Source organism: Gracilinanus agilis, chromosome 2 (assembly GCF_016433145.1).
Source record: "Gracilinanus agilis isolate LMUSP501 chromosome 2, AgileGrace, whole genome shotgun sequence".
NCBI classification, from domain to species: domain Eukaryota; kingdom Metazoa; phylum Chordata; class Mammalia; order Didelphimorphia; family Didelphidae; genus Gracilinanus; species Gracilinanus agilis.
The window spans coordinates 694,360,124-694,387,929 of record NC_058131.1 but is presented as its reverse complement, the minus strand read 5'-3'; the positions used below and the strand labels follow the sequence as shown (position 1 = coordinate 694,387,929).

At 43.2% G+C, this 27,806-nt stretch overlaps 1 protein-coding gene across 2 annotated transcripts in view; it reads left to right on the top strand.

Moving 5' to 3' along the window:
- HK1 (hexokinase 1) overlaps positions 1 to 27,806 on the top strand; it is a 64,652-nt gene that overhangs the window by 965 nt on the left and 35,881 nt on the right. For both annotated transcript variants that reach the window (XM_044659178.1, XM_044659177.1), the window contains exons 2-3: positions 8,130 to 8,278; positions 21,408 to 21,527. In XM_044659178.1, coding sequence (XP_044515113.1) covers positions 8,130 to 8,278; positions 21,408 to 21,527 — 269 coding nt within the window. The remainder of the gene's footprint in view (positions 1 to 8,129; positions 8,279 to 21,407; positions 21,528 to 27,806) is intronic.

Genomic DNA, 27,806 nt, shown 5'->3' with positions numbered 1-27,806 from the left:
TCTTTCTTTCTTTCTTTCTTTCTTTCTTTCTTTCTTTCTTTCTTTCTTTCTTTCTTTCTTTCTTTCTTTCTTTCTTTCTTTCTACCTTACCTTCCACCTTAGAATCAATATTGTGTATTGGTTCCAAGGCAGAATAGCAGTAAGGGCTACGCAATGGGGGTTAAGTGACTTGCCCAGGGTTACACCGCTGGGAAGTGTTTGAAGGCAAATTTGAACCTAGGACCTCCCATCTCTAGGCCTGGCTCTCAACCCACTGAGCCACCCAGCTGCCCCAAAGACAAGCTTTCTAATAATTAAAGCTGACCAAAGTGGGAAAGGGCATCCCCGGCGAGTGTGCCTGCTCCCTGGGAAGAAGGTCTTTGAGCAAAGATCGCATGACCTCCGTGTTGACTCTTGCACAGGGTAATCTTGTTCAGGTACAGATTGACCCAGTTCACCTCTGTGGTCCTGTCCAATTCTGGGAATCTATAGAGAGTTGGAGTGGAGAGCAGCTGAGCAAGGTAGGGATGAGGGCTGCTTTCAGCAATATACAGTCTAATTCCAGGTACACTATGCTAGGAGAAGGGCTTCAGGGGGAGGGACAGACCTTAGGAGAGGAATGTCAGTGATCACAGCTTCTGGGGATAATGAATTGCCCAGGGTCAGGGAGAGAGAGAACTGTGAGTTCCATCCTGGTCACTCTCTTTAAGACATCCTTTAATCTGTAACATCTCCCTAAGCTGTGATGCCCAGAGCTAAATGGAGGACTCAAGAAGTGACCAAACTGGGACAGAGGCCAAGAATTCCTAGTTCTGGCCCCAGTAAGGTGTCCTGACCACCACATTCCGGTTGGCCATCTCTGTCTGCCCAAAGGAAGAAAATGAGCCATATCATCAGCTATTGGTGCCCTGAGGCAAAGCTTTGATGGCCCTGCCTTAGGATGCTCTGTCTTAGCTTAGAATGACTATTTGTTATTGATTTTTCTCAGGCTGAAAGGAATTCATAAGAGATTCTATTCTACTAGGATCTTCTTCCAGTGTATTAAATAGTAAAAAAAAATTATATTTACAAACCACTTTAATGGTTTAACTCTTCGAAGAAATTGAGGAAAAAATGGATTTCACATTTACTCAGTGTTTTAAGGTTTTAACAGAGCACTTTTCTCCAAGCAGCCTTGGGGGAGACAGAGCAAGTATTATTATTCCCATTTTCCAGGTGATGAGATGAAGGCTTAGAGAAGAAAAATAAACTCCTGGAGTCCCTGTAAGACAAGGTTTTCTTCTAATGAGTGGGGAAGGCTGGAGGTTGGGGCTAGGACTAGAAGAGGGATGCTAGTGAGGTCTGCCCTCTTGAGGCCTGGCTTCCCTGGGAATCTGCCCTGCCTGATTGTGGGGGGCATCCTGCCCCCTGATGTGAGGAGATGGTGGGGCCCATGGCCCATGGTCCTGGTCCCATGTGGTCCCTCTCCGGTTGATCCAGGCTGTTCTCAGTTTCATGGTCTGCAGAGCTGGCCAGACAGACCTCTGGGTAGATGTTCTCTGTGTGTATGTGCTCAGAGGCCCCTGGGATTTGGAGGGGACAAGATGCTCACAAAATGGGTGTCTGGAGGGGCCAGGCAGCAGCAGCTATTGCTGCTGTCTTAGCCTGAGGCACCATATGGTCAGATCTGGGAGGCTGCTGGAACTACTTCTTCTGACCACAGCCTGCTTTTAGGCAGAGTGCTGGGAGTCTGACCATCAGTGGTGGACGAGAGGCTCGAAGCCTCTCTGTTTACTCCCTGTTAGTGGGCAGTGTTTGTGCCAAGGACACAAATTGGCATTTTCATCCCTGGCACTACTCTGGCCGTTTTAGTGTTGAACTCGATCATTCTAGGGCATCCAATAACCATTTAGTAAAACGAGAGGCAGCTTGGTAGTAGGTTACAAGGCAGGTAGTGGGCTGAAGTGGCTGTGATCAGCCCCAAGAAAGACAACTGATCTCCATTTACTAGAATCAAGAGGGAAAGACGATCCCTCCCCAAGGTCACCTGTGGCTCTCCTTCCCCAGGGCTCATTCAGAACCTTTTTAGCCTGGAGCCCAGCAGGTGCACCCGGGTGGGGAGGGAGGGGTTGGCCAAGCGGAGGAGCACCTGTCTTTATCGTGAGGACTCAGCTGTTCCCCTCCCCTGCCTCCCCTCCTCCCAACGTGGTGGTGGTGCTCTCTCTGGTCCCTGTGGAGTTCAGAGGCAAGAGGGTGGGATCGCTGACCTGCTTTGGAAACAGTCACTTGAAGCTGCTCCATGCCTCCAGGTGGCCATAGCCAGGAGGAGGAAGAACAAGGGGGTACTAATGGGTGGTGCTAGAATGTACCTTCTTTTCTTTATTTTTAGAAAATAAATTTTTCTTGATCGTCTCCATTTCTTACATCATTATAATATCCCATGTATCCTTCCCTTCCAAGAGAGCCATCCCACATGACAAATAGTATTTTTTTAAGAGAGGGAAAAACAGTTGCTACGATTGATCAATATATTTAAAAAGACCCAAAACATGCAATGTGTGACCGACCCTATCTGGACTTCCCACCGCCAGGAAGGGGAAGCAGATCTTCTCAGATCACTGAAGCATCTCTCCTAAGAGGTCACATGGACAAATGGCTGTGGGGTATATAGGATCTGATGAGCCGAGCTCCCCTCTTCTCACCTTGGCTGTATCCTGGACCTGCTCAGATTGCAATGAGACCTTGAGGCTTCACTAGCCCCCATTACCCCAACATTACCCAGCCTCTTGGGTCAGGGTACATGCTCTCAGTCTGGATATAGTCTCTAGGATGGGGCCCCACAACAGTAAGTCAGATGGTCTTGTTCTACTTCTAAAATATTAATCACAGCTCCAAGTAAAGTAATTAGTCACCAAAGGAATTGGTGTTAATCCCGAAGCACCCGAGTAGCAATTGAAACTAAACATGGAGAAATTTCCTTCCCAGGTACAAGGCCAGGGAAGTGCTTGCTCAAGCTTTTGAATGACAAAATAGTAGTAATTGATGTTTATAGAGCACTTTTAAAAAGACTTATGCTCTTTATATACATATTATCTCCTTTGATTCTATATGTGGCAAGTATTGCAAGTGCTATTATCCCCATTCTATAGATGTGGAAACTGAGGCTCAGAGATGAAGTGACTTGCCCAGGGTCTCATAGCTGGTCTGTGTTGGAGTTAGGAAGAAACCCAGATCTCTCCTGACTCTCAAGTCCTGTCCTCTTTCTTAAGTATGTGTAAGGCACTGTTTTAAATGCTATAACATTTTTTTCCTTCTCTGAGTTCTCGGAGGACTTACTGGCCATGCAAAAAGCGTTTCAATTTCATGTATATTTATTTACTTAGATGATCACAATGGCCACTCCAACAAATCACTTTACTTTTTCCTTATCCCAATCCATCCTACACATTGCTGCCAAAGAGATGTTCCTTGTGACTCCCCTTTTCAACCAACTCCAACTGACTTGTCTGGAGTTATTTAGCAAACAGTGCCCTAGGCAATTCTTGAAGATTGAGATGCAGTAAAGATGCTGGTCTGCATTGATGGAGGGAGTTTCCTCATCTAGGAGTTCCAGTCTCCCTCTGCCTCCCTATCCCCCTTTTCCCACTTATAATGGAGAACAAATGGCCATTTAGTGGAGATTTTGTAGGGGAAAGGGTCACTCAGGAGATTCTGGGGCATATCGAATTTGAGATATTATCAAGAGTGTTAGATGGAGATGTTCAGTGGGCAAGTGAAAATATTTGTTACTGACATTTACAGCACACTTTAAGATCTGCAAGGCACTGGAGTCATCTCAATTGTGCCTTAACACAGCCCTGCAAGACAGATGCTACTGGCCCTTTTCTCTTCATTTTAGAGAAGAAAGAAAGATTTAGAGATAAATCCGAGGACCAGGGAGGTTAGATCACTTGCCCATAGTTATATAACTAATAAAGGTCAAAAGTGGAATTTCAACCCAATCATTCCGACTTGAAGTCTAGAACCCTGTCCACTGAACTGTGCTGCCTCCCAGGTGGGATTGTAGTTTAGGGAACAGATTTGGTGATAGGGATAGAAAGGATTTATTGGGAAACATAAAAATTACACAGAATAAGAAGACAGAAGGGTAGTCATCAGTGCTGGTGAAGAGAGTGCTACCCATAGAAATAAAACCAATCCTCTTTGGAGGTATCCAGTTAAAGTGATGGTATGGGGTCATGAGAGCTTAGGAGTGGTTTGTGTAGTGGTCACTTGCAGAGAATAGGGGTACCTTTTGGATAGAAGGCACATTGCTTTCTTTAGGGAGCTAACTACGAGGTAAGCTGTAGTGCTTTGCTTCTAATGCGAGGAAAGGAATTTCTGAGCAGAACAAAGGTAGGCATTTCAGAAAGATGGTATTTATTTGCCCTGTTTTCCAGGGCTGACTCCCACTTGAGAAAGACATCTGTTCCAATGTTTATTTTCCATTATGTACTGGCTACCGTGGCTGTCATTAGAAATTGGAGAGTTGCTAGGGGCCCATTAGATGGTTCATTTAATGAATCCTCTAGTGGAAGTCACTCTGGCTTCAGCGCTAATGGAATATGCTGGGAAAAGTAGCCAACAGTGGATCAGGACATCTCAGAGGCTGAATTTTCAAGGAAGTAGACTATAGTGTCCTGTGGTAGGGAATATCTTAACACATATGGCCAGGGTTAGATGACCACCACTTTCCCTGCCCAAATTTCTAGGCCTATAGCAAAGGACAGAATTTCTAGGGATGAACTGAAAAGGACCTTTGAAGCTATTGAGTCCAAGCCCCTTATTTTATAAATAAGAAAACTGAGTTTCAGAATGGCTCAGTGACATGCAGAAGGTCACCTAGCTAGTTAAGTATCTGAAGTGGATCTGAACTCGTGTCTTTCTGACTCCAAGCCCAGTATCACCAGCTGCCTCCTTCTAGGGATGGTGGTCAGGATCCTCTGAGGCAGAAAGAAAATCTTAGATAGATTCCAAAATCACAGACATAGTTGTATTAAAGGAAGTTGGGAGATTCAAAAGATGTGCCCAATCTTTTTTCTTTATTTAATTTATCCAGTTCAATTCAAAAAGAACACATCTACTATATCCAAGGCACTATCTTGGGAGCTGGGGATACAAAGATGATTAACAGTGAGCTGTCATTATGCTGGAAGGAGGATACTATAGAAGAAATATAATATAATATGATCATTTGGGGAGGGATAGAGTGCCAACAATCAAGGATATCTATTCAGCTTCTGTTTTATTTATTTAATGCCATGGCTCTCAAGTTTACTAGCTGCCATGACCATAGGGTAAGTGACCATAGGTCACTCTGTGTCCCAGGCCAAACGGCCCTCTTGTGAATTCTCTGAACTAGCACTCCATTTTTGGCCTCCATCCTTTGACTTCTTTCTTTGTCACACATGATTGAGACAGTTTAGTGGCCTGTCCTATCCATGGAAGGAGTTTTCACACCAGGAATTTTCCACACTGTTCTATTCACAGGTCTGCCTCCCAACCCCCCACCGAAACAAAAAAAAGATGTATATAATGCTCCTTTATAGCAACCTCATGAAATATGGAAGTATCGTTTTGCAAGCAGGAAATATTTTCCCTAATATTTTGACATTGGCACCAGCTTACCATGTTCCAGGCATTGTGCTAAGTGCTGGGGGTAGAAAGAGAATCAAAAACACCCTTGACCTTCCATAAGGTACTTTCTTATGGTAATTCAGTCCAACAAGGATTGCTATGTTCTGGGTAAATGAGGAGATTTTTGAAAAATCTCTACCTTCAAGGAGTTTTCATACTACTGTGGGAATATACTGTTATTTGAGAAGAGAGAGGATCCTAACAGCAAGCTACCCACTGTGTGCACTGTACTCTCCTAAGGATTTAGGGGGCTACAAAGAAGTTAGAAGATGCTCTCCTTGCTCAAAAAGTGGTTTCCAATCTGGAGATATATTTCTCTCAGAAGGTAAGAATAATTATGAATGGAAACAAGATCGTAAGCTCCTTAAGGGCAAAGATGGTTTCACTCTTGTCTTTGCCTCCCCACTGCCTCATAGAGTAGGCACTTCAGTGTTTAGTAAGTGCTAACTGATGTGGTATAGGCAATCATTTCAGTTGGAAGGAAGGCCACTTCAGGAATGTTAGGATTGTCAAGGAATTTGCTGAATCTCAGAGGCTAGGAATGTCTTTTATATTATCCAGGACAAGTGGTCATCCAGGCTTGCTAGGAGGTCTCCAGTCAGGGGGAACCTACCCCCTTCCAAGACAGCCCCATCTTCTTTGGGGCCTCTTTCATTGACAGGGCAGTTTCACATTCAGATCCCTTCACCCAAAGTGTGCTTGAGAGCAGATCTTTGACCCGATTGGATTTTGGTTGCTTCTTTGCCAGCTAGGAGGAAGACTTAATGTTTTTCCTTAACTTCTGAGCTACAGAGAGAGATTTTGATAGTGCTGCCAAACACCATTCCCTTGAACAATTAAGATCTATCACCTTCAAGGGATACCCAAGTTACAGATCAGTGAGAATTTAAAATGAGGAAGAGAGCAATGCCAGGCAATGTCATTCTAATAATATGTTCAGCTGGCATTTGTTATTAACCCCCATTCTTAAATAGAGCTTCAATATTTATTTAATTCTCTCCTGAAATTTCACTACTGTTATGGTTTAGTTTGGTTTGTTTTTTTTTCCCCTGGCCAAGGAGAGTTTAAGCTGCTCAAGGGCAGTAACAGCTGCCTGTTTTTGTCTTGGTGTCCCCAGCGCCTAGCAAAGCCCAGCACACACAGCAGGTGTATAATAAATGCTTGTTGAATAGAATTAAATTTTCTGCAAGTCTCTGCCTTTAAGAGCCCTGTAAACCAGGGCCCCTCCCTCGAGAAACCAGGGGAAGCATAGGCCTGGGTTTAGAAGATATTGGGTTACTTGTCTGATCTTGTTTGAACAACTTCTCATCTGATTAGACAGAGGATCTGGCATGAAACAAAGCCCTCACCTGGGTGAATGGCTGAAAGCCCTTTTCCTCTTCTACCAGTTTAAAATGTCCCTCCCCTTTCCCTGTCCATTGAGCCATCATTTATCACAAAGAATAAAAGGAAGAAAAAAAGCAGTTCTGCAAAATACAGATACATTTACTGAGTCTGACCATATATGCTGAGTTCCTCATCTTCTGCCAAGAAGCTAGGGTACTCCCCTTCTCATATTGCTTCTTTGAGGTCAAGCTTGGTCACTAAATGCCCTGGAATTCTCTTTCTTTGAATGAGTTGATTTCTAATCCCTTTTCTGTTCTAATGTTAAGTGATTCTGCATCCCAGCTCCCAGCACTTATTTCTGGAGGACTTTAGGCAAGGAGCACCCCCTCTCAGCCCAGCTCATGTGACTTGTAAAGTGGAGATAATGTTGTCTATGCCACATTTCTCCTAGGATTGCTGGGAGGAAAGCCCAGTCGGTAAATGTGGACTTGATCATAGCCTGGAGGTGACCTTGTGTTCTCAGAGGCTATGCCAGTAGAGAACCACCTTGGACAGCTCCAAGCTGGCAAGGCTTATTGTCAAGGAAAAAACCTAATCATAAGGGACATATAAACCACACTTTATGGCTTGTACGATGCTTAACCTTCATTTCCTCATTTGAGCCATACAACCATCCCAGAAGTAGGCTTGTAAACTCCTTGAAGGCAAGGATTGTTTATAACTTTCCTTTGAATTCCCAGCACTTAGGTAGTGTCTGGCACATAACATAGTAGATTCTTAAATTAAGTGACTGGATGACACCGGTACCATTATCATTTTACACTTGAGGAAACTGAGGCTGAGAGGATAAGGGGCTTGCCTGGGGTCACACAGATATGAGTTCCAGGGACAGGATCTGAACTCTGGTCTGTCTGACAATTGATCCAGTGTGGCCTCACTGCCTGGCACAGCCAGTTCTGAAGATGGGAGAGAGTATGTTCAGGCCAGATTGACTAGAACATAGAAGGGGTGTAAGAAGAATGAAGCCAAGCAGAAATTCTCCAAATACTCTCCCTAAGCATGATGTTGCAAGAACCCAGAACACTAATGGAGACTGTCATGATGTACTGGATGGGATGACTTTTCATAAAGTTTGTATCTGACATTTTACACTTCATTTCCTTAAACAGAAAAGGGAGATTTCATTGCTCTGGATCTTGGGGGGTCTTCCTTTCGAATTCTACGAGTGCAAGTGTCTCATGATAAAAATCAGCAAGTTGAGATGGATTCAGAGGTTTATGAAACCCCAGACCGTATAATGCGTGGCAATGGATCTGAGGTAGGTAATACCTCACATCTCCCCATACATTCCTTAACTCTTTTTTTTTTAATACTTTACCTTTCGCCTTAAAATCAGTACTGTGTATTGGTTCCAAGGCAGAAAAGTGGCAAGAGCTAGGCAGTGGGGGTTAAGTGACTTGCCCAGGGTCACACAGCTAGGATATGTCTGAGACCAAATTTGAACCCAGGTCATCCTGGCCTGGTGCTCTATCCACTATGCAACCTAACTGACCCATACCCCTTAACTCTTTTTTTTTAATTTTTTTTTAATAGCTTTTTTTTAACCCTTAATTTTTGGTGTATTGTCTCATAGGTGGAAGATTGGTAAGGGTGGGCAATGGGGGTCAAGTGACTTGCCCAGGGTCACACAGCTGGGAAGTGGCTGAGGCCAGATTTGAACCTAGGACCTCCTGTCTCTAGGCCTGACTCTCACTCCACTGAGCTACCCAGCTGCCCCCTTAACTCTTTTTTAAAAAAAGTTTTCCCCCCAATTAACAAGTATTTGTTCTACCCCTCCACCTCCCCTCCACCATTGAAAAAGAAAATGATACTCTGGTCAGAAATATTCAGTCAGGCAAAACAAATCCTGACACTGGACTTAGAAAAATGTGTGTCTCATTTGCACCATGTCTCTTACCACCTCTCTACCTGCTCCATCATCCCTCAGCCAGTCAATCACTGCCTTGATCAGATTTCTTGAGTCTTTTTCAAAGTTGACTTGACCATACTGTCAATTTTTCTAATTTTCTCCCTTGGTTCTGTTCACTTCACTTTGTGCTAGTTTATAGAAGACTTCACAGATTTCTCTGAGACCATCCTCATCCTCATTTCTTAGGGCACAAGGATGTTCCATTACATTCATACAACCTAATTCGTTCAACTATTCCCTAGTTGATAAGCCCTCCCTTAGTTTCTAATTCTTATAGAAAAGAAGCACTATTTATGTTTTTGCACCTATGGTCCTTTCCTTCCTTCTTTGATCTCTTTGGACCATAAGCCAAGCATAGTATCACTGTGTCAGAGGACGCACACTTTTTAATAACTTGTTGAACATAACCCTGCTGTTTTCCAGAATAACTGGACCCATTCAGAGACCTACAAACAAAATATAAATGTACCTGCTTTCCTGCAAGCCTCCAGTATTTACCATTTTTCTCTTTTGTGCATCTTGTACAGTTGAGGAGTGTGAGGCAGAACTTTAGATTTGCTTTCATTTGCCTTTATTTAATATAAGTGCCCTAGCCAGGCAGCTAGGTGGTACAGTGGATAGAGCACTGGACTTGGAATTGGGAAGATCTAAATTCAAATCCATCCTCAGAAACCTATTAGCTGTGTGACCTGGCCAAGTCATTTAACCTCTATTTGCCTCAGTTCCTCATCTATAAAACGGAGACACACTAGATTCCAATATCTTTGCCAAGAAAACCCATATAAAAGACTGCTAAGTCATGAAGATTCAGATGTGACTCAATGACTGAACAACAACCATGCAGACGATTCCTAACCATCTGTTAGACTGTATGTCTCATAGACACTGTAGTCACAAAATGTCCAAAGCCAAACTCATTAGCTTTCCTTCAGCACTTCTCTTCCTAATTTTTCCATTATTATATTACTAATAAAGAGAAAATTTAAGGGACTTAATAAGGTCAAACTCTATGTATTCCTACATGGAAAGAGGATATCTAATTCTTAAACATTCTTAGTAGTAGAGCAGATAGAAGGAACATACTTAGACAAATGGGGGACGAAGTCGGCTGATTTTGATGATATGATATGCAAAAAAAAATCAAGGTAAAAAATGGATTATACTGAGAGAAAAGGGAAGGAAGAGATGGGATGGGATAAATTATATAGCATAAAGAGGTATGAAAAATTATTTTTATATTACCGTCCTTCCAGTCACCCAATTCATAAGCAAGGTATCTCCTTCAACCCCTCACTTTTGTTTATTTTCTATATGCAGATAATTGTCAAGTTCTGTCCATTCTGTGTGCCTCTTTTTCTCTTTTGACCCAGCCAGAACCTTAGTTCAGGTCCTCATCACCTCAGGCTTGAACCTTTGCAATTGTTTACTGGTTGGACTTTCTGCTTCAAGTCTCTTATCACTCTGGCATTTCTTCCATTCCTCCATCTTATTGGTTTTTCTAAAAGGCATGTCTGACCAGTTCTTTCAGTATACTCGCAAGGCTCCTTCTAAATCACATATAAAATTCTCTGGTGTTCAACACTCTTTGTAACCTGGCCCTTTCCTACCTTTCTAGTCTTCTTAAACATTACGTGCCTTTCCCATCCCACCTTATGATTCCATGCATTTTCATCAACTCTCCCTCAGCATCTGGAATTCTCTCCATCTTCATCTCTGGTTTCCATCAAGTTCTAGCTAAAATCCCACCTGCCATAGGAGTTCTTTCCCGAGCCCTCTTAATTCTAGTGCCTTCCCTCTGTTGAGTATCTCCAATTTTTCTATCTGTTTGCACGTTCTCATTCCTGCATTGGACTGTGAGCTCCTTGAGAGCAGGGACGCCTTTTGCCTTTCTTTGTATCTGAGCTTAGCAGAGTTCCTAGCACCTTAAGGATCTAGTAGGTCCTTAATAAATCCTTGTTGACCAAGCAGAACATTTTTTTCACATAGAGTATGGTTAGCTTGGATTTTTTCCTTCAAAAATTGCCTGTTCATAATTGGGGCCCTTCATCTTACAAATTTGAATTTATTCCTTATATATTTTAGAAATAAGACCTTTATCTGAGAAATGTGATGAAAAGGTTCTTTTTAAATTGATTTATTTATTTAATTTTTGGAAAAGGTTCTTTTTTATCCCAGTTAAATTTTCCCCTTCTAATCTTAGCTCTATCTAACATACCTTTTTTTAATCTATTTTTTATCAGCAGATAAAAATCTTATTTTTTGGCCCTCCTACCTCTCCCAGATGAAAAAGAAAGAATAATATCATTCTTGCAATAAATGTACATAGTTAATCAAAATGAATTTCCACATCGACTATGTCCAAAAAAATCTTTGTCTGCATCCTGAATCCATCACCTCTTAGCCTCGGTCACCATCCCTATCCACAGGTCCCTGTCATCTCCATTGGCCCATCTGTGATCCAGTACTAACTAATAGCAAGTGTCTAAGCTGACATTTGGCACCTGTTTACTTCCTGCACAGGCCAGTCTGTGCCAGATGTAGGCCCCGCTCTTATTCTGGTACACAGCCCCTTTTCATCAGTCCCTGTGCAGGAATGCTAATTCAGATGTTCCTGTCTAGATCCCATCTCCAGTGTCTGTAATATCCTTCTCTCTCTGTCTCCCCAGGCACACCTGGATTAGAAAAAAGACTCACTGTGAGGTGGCTGATCTCCCACCCCTTAACTCACGATGGTCAGCTTTCCATCATTGGTTCCAAGGTTACCTATGACAAAGTCAATTCTTAGGTGTTCAGATCTAACCCCCCCAAAAAAATCCCCCCCCAAAACAAACCCCTCTTCTTCCCAAAGCCCTGTATTTTACCTGGATGGGTCAGATTAGTAAAGATCCCTGTGATGTGTCTCCAGAAACTCGGAACTAAGTAATGAATCACCAACCATTTATTAAAGTGCTTCAAAAAAATACTTAATTTATTGTTAAAGCTCTACTGTGTGCCAGACACTGTGCTGAGTGACAGAGACATGTGATTAAAAAAAACCCACTACTTTCTGTCCTTAAGGGTTTCCATTCTCTTGGAGAAAACCATTTACACATAAAAATTATTCAGAATAAATAGTGGGATAAAGGATCACCCTAGTGCAAATATTAATAATATGGAAATAGGTCTTGATCAATGACACATGTAAAAACCCAGTGGAAATGAGTGTAGGCTAGGGGAGGTGGTTTGGGAGAGGGGAGGGAAAGAACATGAATCTTGTAACCATGGAAAAATATTCTAAATTAATCAATTAAATAAAATTCCCCCCCTTCCCCCCCAAAAAACATTAAAAAAATAAATATTGGGTAGTCATACAGAGAATAGAGAGGTGGGGATGGGGTGCTAGCAGCTAGAAGAAATCAGGAAAGGCTTCCTGTAGGAAACAGTGATTTAGCTGAACTTTGAGAGAAACTAGGGACTCCAGAGAAAATCTTGGGGTGAAGCATAGTCATTATCTCTCTTGGGAGTCTGGCTGGGATAAGAGTTTTACCCAGATTATGCCAGGTGAGAAGCCACCCTATCCGTAAACAAATGAAGCCCCAACCCTTTGTTGAGTCAGGGTGGTTGTGTTAAGGAAACAATGTGTACCTTGTAGGGAGAGGCACTGGTTCCCTTCATTATCTTAGGGACCTTTATTATCTTGCCACAAGGTAGAAGCCACTTGGATCTAAAGGCCCCCAGGGTTATCTAGAGGAAATGTTCCTCCTATCAGTATTGCTTCCACAAAATGATCGGTTCCCTGCTATCTTTCTCCTATCCCTCTACAAATACATCATCTCTCTCTTCTCTGTGCTAACAATTAGAATTCTCTGAAAATGGATGGAGCAGAGAGTTTCCCATGGCTGGAGGTCTATAAGCAGAAGACTGGATGATCAATTTCCAGGGAGATTATAAATGGGAGTCGTTGTTAATCTGGGTGATCCAACTTTCAGAGTGGGTGATTCAGCAGCCACTTTCCCTATCACCCCTGTCTGACTGCCAAGGGTTATTAAGGTTCCGTATCTCCTGGTCTTATCAGGGTCTTGGCACTCTATAAATACGTGATGGGGAAAGGATGGGAGTGAGGTGCTGTCAAAAGGATGGCCTCCTGAGAATTAGAGGATCATAGGTCTAGAATTGAGAGGGAGGGACCTCAGAGGCCACCAAGCTCAACCCCCTTATTTTACTGGAAACTGAGGCCCAGGGAGATTAGTGACTTGCCCAATGGGGTCACAGAGGTAGGAACTGAATCTAGGTTCTATTCCAGAACTACACTGCTTCCCAGTCACACACTTGCCTCCTTTCAGTGGAAACTAGGCAGTCTCTATGCCCTTATGAGTCCTGCACTTTCCTCCTTGAGTTCTACATCTTCCATTGCTAGTCCCAAAATGGAATGGTTTCCCACCAGAAGGTCCAGTGTGGCTTAACAGGGAGGCAAGGTGGCCTCAGATTCCCATTGGAGGGAAGCAGAGTGTGGGAAACCCTGCCCCTCTTCTCCCAGCCAGGCAGCGGTAGGTGGTATATCTGGCTCATTTCAGCTCTTCTGGTCAAGATTTATCCAGATTTAATTGGCCTACCAAGTCAGCCTGTTCCAAGCCACTTTCTAGGCTACAAGGGTATCCAGTTTCCATTCTGAAAAGCCTTCAAGCTCTTCATGTGCCTTGATCTTGGCTGGGTTGTTTCCCCTTGCAGATGAGGTGTCCTGGCTCTTCTGATTCAACACTATTTTGATGATGCACAGGTTCTGTCCACAGTACATTTTCAGGTGCATGCTTGGTAGAAAATGGGAATAATAAAGACCATGTCTGCATTTTTCAAAGAGCTGACTTGTGTCCCAGAATGGAGCTCCCAACAAGTCTGAAAGGTTCAGCTTTTAGACGTAGATTTTGCTATTATCCTCCATGCTGATTGGTCTAAAAGGGGCCTCAAAGACCCTCAACACCAACTAATCCCCTCATTTTACAGACGAGGAAACTGAGGTCTGGATTGGAGAAGTGAATTAGACACTTAAAACTAGAAGGAACCTCTGAGGCCATCTATCTCTTTGTTTTACAGATGAAGAAACCAAGGCCCAGAGAAGGGACCTTTTATTTGGCCTTTGAGCCTTGCTTTCTCTTGGTGGTAAAATAAATAAATGATCTGTTTCAGATGAGCTACAAAGAGAAAAAAGCAGCCTCATCATTCATATGAGGCTTTATTCTCATAGTAGTATGGTACAGTAAAAAGAAGGTTAGACCTGGGTTCTAATCCTGAATTTGCTGCCTACTATAAAATCTCTGTGACTTTGGGAAAGTCACTCCCTCTCTTCAGGTTCCATTTTCTTCATCAGTCAGCAGATGTTAAGTGCTCACCATGTGCCAGACACTGTGCTAAGTGCTTGGACACAAAGTAAGGCAAAAATAGTCCTTGCCCTAAGAAAGCTTACATTTTAGTCAGAGATGACATGTAAATAAAGGAGGCATCGCATAAGAGATATAGATTATATATGATATATGCAGACAGCTAGATACATGGTATAGTGGATAGAGTGCTGGGCTTGGAGTCCAATGGACCTGAGTTCAAACCTGGCCTTGGACACTCACTAATAGAATGACCTTGAGCAAGTCACTTAACTGTGCTTGCCTCAGTTTCTTCATCTGTAAAATGAGCTGGAGAAGGAAGTAGCACTACTCTAGTGTTTCTGCCAAGAAAACCCCAAATGAGGTCAGGAACAATTGTACATAAATGAAAGGACTGAACCAAAAAAAAAAGATATATACTGATTAGAGGGAAGGTAATTTCAGAGAGGAATGCACTAGCAGCCAGAGGGATCAGGAAAGGCTTTTGGCAGAAGGTGAGTTTTGAGTTGAGTCTTGAAGGAAGCCATGCCCAGTAGGAGACCAAGGGTAAAAAGGAGAGCCTTCCGGAATCTAGGGGATTGCCAAAACAAGGTGATATGGGAGGTGTAGTGCCATGGGTAAGGGACACCTAAGGGACAATATCACTGGATTGTGAATGTATAGAGAGGGAGAAAAGTGGGAAAAGACTGGAAAGGTGGTTGGGAGTTGGCCAGTATGGTTTGAAAAGCTTTGAATGCCCCACAGAAGAGTTTATAATTTGATCCCAGAGGTAGTAAGAAATTACTGTAATTCATGGACTAACAGGTCAGACCTAGGAAACCAGGCAACTGTGTAAAGAATGGATAGGAGTGAGGAGAGAGAGTAGAGCCAGAAGATCCAATTAGGAGGCTCTAGCAGAAGTCCAGGTGTTTCAGGTGTTTCAATTGAATTTTAACAAAAGGATGAACTGAGGCAGGTCGAAGGTGATGAGGACCTGCATCAGGCTGGTCACTCTGTGAGCAGAGAGGAGGGATCCAGGTGAAAGCTGCTCTCTGAGGTTCCACCTAGCTATAAATCTAGGGTTCTGTGATTCCACCTGGGGAATGAGTTGGGGGACTCTTCCAAGAGCCACATAGTACAAATGCAAGGCAATGAAATGATTATCCTAACCATAGATAGTGCCATGATACAATCAGTGACGCTGGGATAATTAGGAGGAAAGCATCTCTAATGGACCCCTTTTGCCTATTTGATTCCTTTGGAGGGACCCATACACAGAGCTCTTATTAGGGAGCTTGGGGTGTGATTTCTCCTCATCCCAGAGAACATGTATTATTTTCTCCTGGCCCTTCCTAGCACCTAGCCATGTCAGAGTCTTGTGGCCATCTCACCCCTATTCCCGGGGGCCTGAGGTCTCCATGGCCTAACTAAGCTTCTTGTCAGCATAGGAGAGAATCCTTGGCATCAGCAGAGGACCTTAGAGACCTCTAGACACCACCCCTTCTGCAGAGTCACCTCGTCACTCTCCTCAGTCTACTGGTCTCCTCTCCCTGCTTTCTGTGTACCCCCTGAAAACCTTCTGTTGTGATTACTGGGTTCAGTCATTAATTGAGTCCTACCTAGCTTGGCTACTTCTTATGTAAGTCTCTCCTTGGCGAGGCCCTTTCAGCCCTCTGGACCTTGACTCTCATCTGCCAAAAAGGAGGTTGGATCTGGCCAGCCTCCATCTCTAAATCTCTCCTCAAATGAGATGGAGGTATTTGTAAAGTGTGATCTTAGTAAGGACTTAACAAGTTCCCCTCCCCCTGCCCTCTTGTCCAATGATCTTCCCTTGGTTCCTCCAGGCTCCAAGTACTCACTAAATCCTGGCTTTCTCCTGAAGATGCCACACCCCTTGGCACCCTCGGGCACAGAAGGCCAGGAGAGGAGGCTGGCATACTCCTTGTTCCCCCTGTCTCTCAGTAATTGCCTCTTCTCCCTCACATTCACTCCATCCTGTCGGGATCTGTGTTTGGATCTCCAGGTTTTCCTCTCCTTGGGAATAAATCCTATACCTGGCTCTCAGGCTCTGTGCCAAGCCCTAACCCACTCAGTCTCCTGGCCTCCTGTTTCCTTAACCTCTTGAGCTCCAAGCTCCCTCAGGGCTTAGAGCCCCATTCCTCCCCTCTTGCTGTGGCTCTACTGAATTTGCTCCAGGGGCCAGAATTCTTCCTGCTAGTCCTGGCCTGGCCTGTTGAAACTGGACCAGTTGCTCTTTACCAGGGTATTGTGTAGGCAGCCTGAAGCTATCCTGCTGTTTATTTTTCTAAGAGCATGATTAACATCTGATTCAAACACTGGTTGCCCTTGTTTTTTTCCCTTTGCTCTCAATAAGTGTTTCTAGGTTTGCCAACATTTTTCACATAACCCGTATCCTGAAAGCCCTCACTCATCACATACTCGCTCAGCCCATCTTCTCTATCCCTGCTATGGAATTATTGACTGTACAGTCACCTGTGTCCACAGGCCACTCTGCCTGACCTTCCTTCATAGAGTGGCTTGAATTCTCAAAAGCAGCTCGACAGCACAGTGGATAGAGTGCCAGGGCTGGAGATGGGAGGACCTGGGCTCAGATCTGCCCTCGGTCCCTTCCTCGATGTGTGACCTTGGGAAAGTCACTTAATCTCGATTTGCCTAGCCCTTCCTACTCTTCTATCTTAGAATTGCTACTAAGACAGCAGGTTGGGGCTCTTAAAAAAAAAAAAGAGTCTGCATGCTATTGCAATCTCACTAACCCAGGGTTGTAGCTCTTTCTTTCTTGCTCTGTTTGCTATTTCTTTCTTTAATTAATTTAGAAAGGAACAATACTCCCATAGAATTCCCCTTCTCAACCACATGGAATTCCTTTCTTTTTCTTTTAAAATATTTTTCCGTGTTTCCATGATTCATTTTCTTTCCCTCCCCTCTTCTCTTCCCCCTTCCCTAGAGCTGACAAGTAATTCCACTGGGTTATACAAATGTTGTCACTTGTTACCTATTTCCACATGGAATTTCTTTTTTTTTTAATTTTGCTATATAATTAATTAATCTAGAATATTTTCCCATGGTTACATGATTCATATTCTTTCCTTCCCCTCCCTCCAACCCCCTTCCATAGCCTATGCACAATTCCACTGGGTTTTACATGTGTCATTGATCAAGACCTATTTCCATATTATTGATATTTGCACTAGGGAGATTGCTTAGAGTCTGCATTCCCAATCATATCCCTATCGAACCATGTGATCAAGCAGTTGTTTTTCTTCTGTGTTTCTCCTCTCACAGTTCTTTCTCTGAATGTGGATAGCTTCTTTCTCCTAAGTCCCTCAAAACTGTCCTGGATCGTTGCATTGTTGCTAGTAGAGAAGTACATTACATTCAATTGTGCCATAGAGTATCAGACTCTGTGTATAATGTTCTCCTGGTTCTGTTCCTTTTGCTCTGTGTCAATTCCTGGAAATCATTCCAGTTCACATGGAGTCCCTCCAGTTCATTATTCCTTTTAGCACAATAGTATTCCATCACCAACAGATACCACAATTCCACATGGAATTTCTGTCGTTATTTGGGTTTGTTGGAGAAGGATGGAAAAGATACTGAAGAATGTGAGGGGCTAAAAAGGGCCATCCTTAAACATTGGAGAAGTGTGACTTCTGATGGGGAAGTGGAAGGAAGTTTCAGAATGAGGCTCGTGGTACAATGGAAGGAAGAAATACTAGCTTTGGAGTCCAGGGACCTGGGTTCAAGATCTGCTTTTCACTTACTGACTACATAACTTTGGGCAAATCACTTCACCCCAAGTTTTCCTCATGAATAAAATGGGGGTGTTGGACTACCCAGGGTTCCTTCTAGCTCTAAACTTAGGATTCTGTGACTTTTTTTTTTAATTCGGTGAATATTTTTTCATTTCTTCCCTAAGGTCACATGACACAAGTAGCAAAGGCAAGGTTAGTGCCAGAATGACCTGACTCAGTTCATTCATTATCCATTTCTTGAATGGCCACTGTACTTGGTGGGATAGAGCTAAATAAGATTCAGTCTCTATTTCCAGGTACTCAGAAAAGAAGGAAGAATTTTACTGTGTCTACAGTGCTTGCACTTTTTAAATATCTCTTTTGATCCTCCCAACTACTCTCTGAGAGGTGCTATTATAGATCCCAATTTTACAGTTGAGGAAACTGAAGTAGACAAAGACTTGTTTTGTTTTGTTTTTTAAATTTTTTTTTATTTTAAACCCTTTAACTTCTGTGTATTGACTTATAGGTGGAAGATTGGTAAGGGTGGGCAATGGGGGTCAAGTGACTTGCCCAGGGTCACACAGCTGGGAAGTGTCTGAGGCCGGATTTGAACCTAGGACCTCCCGTCTCCAGGCTTGGCTCTCAATCCACTGAGCTACCCAGCTGCCCCCAAAGACTTGTTTAGAGCCACCTATCTAGGAATTGTCTGAGGTCAGATTTGTACTCAGAATTTAGGCCTAGCACTCTTCCCACTGCTGTACCAACCACCTCCAAGTCAAGTCAGACTTTTTGTTTATTAAGCATCATTATGTGCCAGGCTCTGTGCTGGGCACTGAGGATACAAATATAAACATGAGCCAGTCCTTGTCCTCAGAAGCTGACATTCCAATAGGAGGATGCATACAGATGATGGAATGGTAGTTGGGGAAGGTATGGCTCCCGATGACCAGGAATGGGGGTGGACAAACCATCTAGAAACAAATAAATTTTATGAAAGTTTGACTTTGATCAAATGCATTGGAAAGGTACAGAGTGCTAAGTTCAGGTAAGGTGGGAAGAGAGAGGGAGGGGGAGAGAGACAGGGAGGGGAAGAGACAGACAGGGAGGGGGAAAAAGAGAGAGAGAGAGAGAGAGAGAGAGAGAGAGAGAGAGAGAGAGAGAGAGAGAGAGCGAGCATTTGCCAGGGTAGATATTCCAGTTAGTCATTAGGGGTTGGCTTTCTTTCTTTCTATCAGACCCAAGTCTGCTCCTGAGACTGCACCAGTTTGAGGGCCATTCTTTGGTTTAGTTCAGGAGCTGGGTCCTGGTTTCTCTGTTTCTCAAGTGTCTTTCCCACTGCTTACTTCCTGCTTCTGAGATCCTGCTGTCACCAGAAGAGAAGGTAGTGGCTGGGCACTCCCTGTGTGGGCTTTTATAAATCTCTTATAGGCTGGCATTCTTTAGCTAAGAGACAGTGTTATCCAATAAAGCTCAATCTAGAATAAGGAAGATAGACATTTGCTGTGAAGCCTGGAGACCAGAAGGGACTTGAGAGATCATCTAGTTCAGAGGCTCTTAAGGGGATGGGGGTTGGGTGGGGATTCTGTGAATGGATTTGGGTGGAGAAAAATATCTTTATTTTCACTAACTTCTAACTGAAACTCAGCATTTCCTTCAATTATGAAGGAAAAGAAGGATCCAAAGGCTTCACCAGACTGCCAGAGGGGTCCATGATACCTCTTAGCTAGCCCACCTCCTTCAGTTTAGAGATGAAAAAGCTGAGGTCTACGGAAATAAATAACTTGTCCAGGCTTTTACAGGTAGTGTTGATTTGAACCCAGATTCTTTCCATTATACCACACTGCCTCACTTAACATTGCTTAGTTTCAGTTTCCTCTTCTGTAAAATGGGTATAATAACAATTCCTTCTTTATGGAACTCCAGTAAGATAGAAGGATACGGCATTTGGAGAATGCTGAGTCCTTATCAGTGGGCCAGATGAATGCATTTCACACCGAAGGCTTCCCACATGTAATTACATGACATTCTTTCCCTACCTGCTACTAAAACCTAATGGGTTTTAGAATAGTGGGAAATGTAGGTCAAGGGAAGCTTATCCAGGCTGGCAGAGGGGGTGATGAGTCACATATATCCCTTCCAGGCACCCAGTGTGGGTTAGCCCCCAAAGGTACAGCAGGAACTGAAGAAGAAGTACATGGTTATAAATTGTAATGAACCAGATTCTCTGTTGTCGTGACTGCCAAGTCTGGTGTCAGGAAAATGACACAGTCTGGTTTCTGGAGCCTTAGACTTTCTTGGGCAGGGGAAGGGAGGATATTGGAGAATTAGCAGGGGGAGGGAATGGAATAGAATTAACCAGTCCTTCACTCCTCACAAGGCATCTTTCTGGGGAATTCTCCTCAGCTAACAGCCCTGCTCAGGTTCCAAGGCTGAAGGCAGCAGCTGTCAAGTCAAATGTGTGATTGTGCTGTCCCTGCTCCTTCTCTTAGCTCTCTAGGGCTGCCTCCATAAGCCTTAAGTGTCTCTACTATTGCCAGCAGCCAGTGGATTTTCAGGAGGGAAAGATTCAAGCAAGAATCCCAGGCCGGCTGGTATTCCACTGAAAAGTGAAGTTATTGGAGGAGCTCTGAAATTGGCTTCTCTTTAAAGTGGCTATTCACTATATACGTGGGTCCTGACTTGTCATACAGGGCTGTCAGATTCATGAGGGAGAAACAGCTTGGACATAACCTTAGCTTCTTGACAGAGGAAGATCAGTTGAAGGAACTGAGGATGTTTAGCCTGGAAAAGAAAAGATTCATGGGGCCATGACAGTTGCCTTCTGAAGGGGTTTGCACATGCAGAAGGGATTAGACTTGTTTTGCTTGAGCCCAGAGGGCAGGAACAGAAACAATTGGTGGAACTTGCAGAGGATGAGGCAGGAAAAGCTTGCCAAACATGAGAGCTGTCCAAATGTAGAAGGGACTGCTTGGGCAAAAAGAATTCTAATATCTCAGAATTTCTGAGTCAAAAGGCAATAAAGGAGCATCTGTTCCAACCCATATGCAAAAGGAATGCCCACTGGCCCACTCTAAACCTCCCAAGTTCTCATCGAACCTCTGCTTAAAGAGCATTGATGCCCCTACACCCCTGGTTCCCTTGGTCTCTCAAGGCAGTCCATTCATTCTCTTTTTTGGGCAGCTCTCATAGTAAAAAGCCAATTCCACCATCAAGGCTAAATTGTGCTCTCTGCAGCTTTTTGCCTCTCTTGTAATAGCTATTGGCAAATGAAACATCTCTGGAGAGAAGGCATCTTTCCCCTCTGTTGGGAGGGTGCCATGTTCTCCCCCCATCGACAGACACCTTTTTTACTTTAAATTCTGCTCTTGTTCTCCCCTCTTTTCTTTCCAGCTTTTTGATCATGTTGCTGAATGCCTTGGTAACTTCATGGAGAAAAAGAACATAAAAGATAAGAACTTACCCATTGGATTTACCTTCTCCTTCCCCTGTCGACAGACAAAAATCAATGAGGTAAGAATGGCCCGAGTCTCCATGGCTGCTTGTTGTTCTGAGCCTAAAAACAAACAAGTGAAGCTTTGTGGTCTATTTTTCCTGATTGTGTCCATGATGGAAGGTCTTGGGAGGGCCCACGATGAAGAGCCTGTGGTACAGATTCCTTGATTAAGAGCCCTAATGGAAGGTCTGGGATGGAGAGTCTGTGATACACATCCTGTAACTGAGAATCCATGATGGAAAGTCCATAGTGGAGCACCCATTAAGGGAAGTGTAGCTAAATTTACTCTAGAGCAACGGTCGGCAACCTTTTTGGCCGTGAGAGCTATAAACGCCTGTGGAAGGAGGAGGATGGAGGTGGAAGGTGCTGGAATATGGGGTGGGGGGTGGGTGCTGAAGGGCCTCCTGGAGCACATCCTGGGGCTCTGCCCGGACTGGCCGTTTGGGAGGTGGAGCCAGATATGGCTTGAGAGCCATACGTTGCCGACCCCTGCTCTAGAGTCATTAATGATATTAAGAAAACAGTTTATAAAAATGAATCTGTGGCTCTGAGTTTGGGCTACTCTGGCATATTTTTTGCCCCAATTATTTTCATTATTAGCATCTTTTAGGAGAGAATCCTTGTGTCCATGTGGTAGAATGGGAAGTTTAGAAAATTTCTCCAAATAAAGCAAAACATAACTGGGCTTGAGATGAACCCAATAGGGTGAAGGGCCAGGTCTTACTGGAGAAGGTATGAGCCTTTCCTTCCTGAGCCATTCTTGTGTGGTTGATCTGCCTTCAGGAGGAAGAGGTAGGTTGGTGTGGGGGTGATTTTTTCCCCTCCTTTTTTCTTGACTACTCCATGCTTCCCATTTCTAAAGCATTTGTGAAGACAGCTACCCTGTAGAAGTTGGTATAAGTATATATCATATGTATGTGGTATATATTGTTGCATAATTTCTAACCACAGGAATGCAAAAGCTACCCTGAATAAATCTGTATACGTATATATACTATATGCTCTATAGATATAGATATATAGATAGTAGATAGTATATATTGTTGCGTGATTTCTAAGCACAGGAATGCAAACGATGAGCAAAGTTTCCAAGCCATAAAATGAAGATAGGCTTATTGTACAGGGGCCAGTCCCACAACAAAGCTGGACTTCTGGTCAAGACCAAAGGACCCTGACCATTGGGAGAGGACTTTCTATATGCCCCAAAGAATGAGACAACTTTTATACCAGTACATAAATAATCCAAGACAGTGATAAAAATAGAGAGATATGGATTGGTTGAAGTAATCAAGAAATATTTCTCATTGGTAGAAGAAGTCACTTGATATTGACTTAAAAGTCACTTGTTGGAAAAAGGGGGGACTGGGGGAACCTGGAGTAGTGATGCAAATGGTAAAGGGGTGGGTAGATGAGCCTGGAATAGTGACACCAAGGGGGGAGTGGTGGAGCCTGCAATAGTGATGCAAAGGAAAAGAATGGGTGGTTTTGGGTGGTACCAGGCTTCGAATCCCGGGTCAGACCTAGCGATGTATACTAGATCACAAGTTCAAGACCATAATTATTGCTGAGGGTGCATGTTGTAGCAACTTTGAAAGGTAGGGCTGACACTCAGACCTGTGCTAAAGCAGTTAATTCAAAACTTTAATACTTATACTATAATAGTCACAAAAAGCCTACTAAAATCACGACTAATCTTAGAATGACAATTCTGATTATCTAAAGACTGCTGCTACCATTAAAATCTAATTCTCATATAAGGGGGTAGGGGATTTTCCTCTCACAATATTTAATAAATATTCTCCAGTCTTTGTATTTGTTCTGCATCTGACATTATTAATATTAATTCTATAATTGATATGAATGATCATAATAATTTATAACAGAGAAATAGCACAATGGGGTGGACAGAAGGTCTGCCTGTATAGAAGAAGACCCACATTCCAACTTTGACATAACTAGTGAGGTGACCTTGGCCTGGTCCCTCAACTTATCTGTCAATCCTAGACACATTTCTTTGTAGATCACAGATGAGTTGCTGATCTAGGCCAATAAAAGGGGGTTTCCACACTGGGAATCGACAAGGCCAGACCATACTAATTCAGAGTATGTGGCTGTCGTTTTTATTGTCATCATGGTGGGAAGAGAAGTCACAGTTAGATGCAATTTTAAAATCTCTTCAGGTCACTCAGCACTTCCAGGTCCTTGTTCCTCTGTCCAGGTATGTTCTAGGCAGACTAGGTATATGGAGGCAGTAGGACTGGGTTTGGAAGTTAAGGAACTCTAAGTTCCAGTCCCTTGACAATTCATTTCACATCCTTGAAACTCACTCTGCTCACCCAGCAAATGATCGGGGATGATGGCAACCGCCTCTTTCACAGCGTTATTTTGGGGATAGCACTTTGTAAAACTTCAAAGTGCTATAAAAATCCCAATTATCTGAATGTCTCCACACTTCCACACCTTCCTCCCCCAACATGGGTCTGCACATAGTGGGCAGAAGGACTCATTATTATCCATGTCTTACTTTGCATTGCTTCCCTAGAGTCAGAATCATTTGTGGGGATGGAGGATAGAACTAACTTTAGGCCCTTCATTCAAGCCCCCAGTTTCATGAAGATATACTCCTCTTACTCCTTACCTCCAAGAAGTTTGAGGGGGATGAGGCACTGGATCTGAATCAGACAATCCGGGTTGGGATCCTGATTCTTCCACTTACAAGCTGTGTAGTGACTTGGGCAAGTCACCTTCTGAGACTCAAATTTCCTTATCCGTAAAATGGACATCATCATAGTCGGGCTCTGCTTATTTCATAGTCATGGTGAGGATACAGCGCTGGTGTCTCCCTCCATTAGAATGTAAGCTCTGGAAGAACAGGGACCATGTATTTTTTTTTTAACCGCAATGCCTAGAGTAATAGATGTAAGAAATAAAATTAGGACTCTGGTCCTTCTTTTTAATAAAGTTTAGTCGTTACTTGGATAGAGATAGAGAGAAAAAAGCCTATTCTATCTAGCCATGTGGGTGGTCTCAGCCTGGTCACCACAGCAGCTCCCCTATCACCATGACCTGAGATAGAGAGCCCAATTCCCAGATCGTTGCTTTTTAATCTCTCCTTTCACATCTGGTTCGAGTTCAGAATCCTATCTGGGATCAAGTGCATACGTGACCCATGCTGACACAAACTTACACAGACTCACATAACTCATGCAGGCACACGCCAGCTGTGTTATCCAGAAGGGGAGAAGGGGAGAACTTTCCTCACATAGACGAATATAGAAAATGCTCCTTTTCTATAGCTGACAGCTAGTATCATTATTTAAGTGAGGAGAGGGAGGAAGCACTCCCCCCTGGACTACTGGGCAGGGGGGAGGGTGATGTGGTCAGACTCATAGGGAGAGGGAAAGGGGAAAGGAGAAAGGGGAGCAGCTCAGCTGAGCTTCCCTCTGGCTTTCTAGTTAGGAACTCTGGTGAACTCTGCTGCAGGGATGGGCGCATTAGGTCCTTGGCATGTGTGCCGTCTCTGGCATGCATGCCATAGGTTTGCCATCATGGTCACATATGCTCATTGCTTGCTTGCTTAATCGTTAACACCCTAGATTTTGGGAGATTGTCCTCTGGTTCAAGATTCTATAGTATGTGAAGGCACAAAGATCCACTCAAGAAGAGTGATACCACTCTTAGAAACACAGATAGACTCTAATGATTAGAGAGGAAGAAAAAAGGGAGTCTCGTGATTAGATTAGATGTGTCCAACTCTTGCCCATAATACTTGAAAAAAATGTAATTGGAAAATATTTAACAAAACAAATAAAAATACAACAGGAAATTGTTGTGATTGTTTAGTCTTGTTTGACTCTTTGTGACCCTGTTTGAAGTTTTCTCCAAGATACTGGAGTGGTTTGCCATTTCCTTCTCTAGCTTATTTTACTGATGAAGAAACTGAGGCAAATGGGGTGAAGTCACTTGCCCAGGGTCACACAACTAGTGCTTAATCACTGCACTATCTAACTGCCCAATAGAAAATAGATAATTTTAACTTGTGTTTTTTCTAAGTTTTTCTGAGGACCCATTTCTATTTGTGTTTAACATCACTGGTCTACATGGACAACAGGTTTACAGGAACTCAAACTCCATCTTAGACCTTACTAAGACATAAACAGAATATGAAAGCAGGGTAAGGAGTGTAGGATGGACACAAATGAATGTCCTGGTCCAGTAAATAGTCATGTTTAATATATAATGTATATTAATATATCATAAATAACTAAACCTAGCATAGCTGAAGGCTGAGGATGAATGCTTACAAAGGAGGGTTGGTTTTGGTGTTTCTTAAAACTGTTAGAGGTAAGGGGCAGCTAGGTGGGTCAGTGGATAGAGAGCCAGGCCTGGAGACGGGGATGTCCTGGATTCAAATCTGGCCTTAGACACTTACTAGCTGTGTGACCCTGGGCAAGTCACTTAACTTTCCTTGCTTAGTCCTTATCACTTTTCTGCCTTGGAATCAATACACAGTATTGATTTTAAGATGGAAGATAAGCATTTTTAAAAAATGGTTAGTGGTTAGAGGAAGATCAAAGAAGAAAGGAAGGCAGAACCACTCAATCCTGTTTTTCTTCTGCATTCTCTACCTTATCTCCAGAAGACCTTTTTTTTTCCCCCAGCCACAGCAAGTCATGGAAGACCCTATGATGAGTCTCAGATGCATATTAGTGTATATGAGTTGAGGTGAATTTGGCTTAGTTTAACTCAACAAGCATTTATTTCACTTTCATTTTATGCCAGGCACTGTGCTAAGAGATGAAGATACAAAGACAAAAGAGGAGCAATTCCAACCCCCAGGAAGCTTACATTCTATTAAGGGAGACTAACCATCTACTGATATAGGTATTTGAGGCATTTGGGACTGGACCTTTGATTTAATTGGGATTGAGTCCTCCCTGGTGAGGAAAACTCCCTCCATCTAAGCTGATGGACACCTTTTCTGCAACTTAATGTCTTAAGAAAGAGTTGAGTTGCCCAGAGGAGAGCTAGGCTCGGAGTCAGGAAGAGTTGGATTCAAATCTCTGGTGTCTGGTCTCAGACACCCTAGCTGTGTGACCCTGGGCAAGTCCCTTAATCCCAATTGCCAAGATCTTTCTGCTCTTCTGCCTTGGAAATAATACTTAGTATTAGTTCTTTGACAGAAAATAAGGAGTTTTGTTGTTGTTTTAAAGAGAGAGTTGCCTCATTCTACAGAGTCAGACAGCCAGTCTGTATGAGTTGAACCCATGACTTCTTGGAAAGCTAGATGGTTTGGTGGGTACAGCTCTGGGCTTGGAGGCAGGAACATCTCAGTTCAAATCTAGCCTCAGACTCTTTACCATAGAACCTAGCTCACCCAAGACTATGTAATTCAATGGAGAGAATGAATGTAAAGCACTTTGTAATCCTTAAGAGGTCACATAAATGGGAGTAGTTTTAGGTATGAGGATCCTTCCCCATCCTTAAAATTAAGCAGATAAAGAAAACCACACAGCAGGAATGAGAGTTAGTGGTAAAAACAGAGGCTCTGATATATGTAGCATCCACTGATCTCCTGGATGAACTTGGGTAAATCACCTGTCTTCTATGGGATAGATTCCTCTTCTGCCCTTGACAATATTTTTAGGGTCCAATCTTATTGATACCTTGTGTTTCTTTTTTTTTTGAAACCCTCAGCTTCTGCCATAGAATTGATACTAAGTATTGGTTCCAAGGCAGAAGAGCGGTAAGGGCTGGGCAATGAGAGTTAAGTGACTTACCCAGGGTCACATAGCTAGGAAGTGTCTGAGGTCAGATTTGAACCCAGGACCTCCTGTCCCCAGGTCTGGCTCTCAATCCACTGAGCAATTGAGCTGCCCTGCCTTTATGTTTCTTAAATTATAATCATTTCTCAGTATAAACCTCCCACAATTCCCACACATAGACCCCTTCTTTGTTTCAAAGAAAAGGAGTTAAACAGACATTGATGGACATCGCAATTGTATCTGATAGGGCATGCAGCGTTCCTTTCTGGTCGACCCTCACCTGTTTACAGAGAGAAGGGAAATGCTCTTTATTATCTGTTCCCTGGGACTCACTGGTCATTCGCATGAATCTGAATTCCATAGTCTTATAGCACTGTTTTGTTCACATTACTGTAGTCACAGTGTACATTGTATTTTTTCTATCTGTTGCTATGATGTTGCTATATATCTTCCCATGTTTTCTTTTAGCACAGTAATATATACCATAATTAGTTTATCTAATCTCTAATTGATAAGTGGCTACTTGGTTTC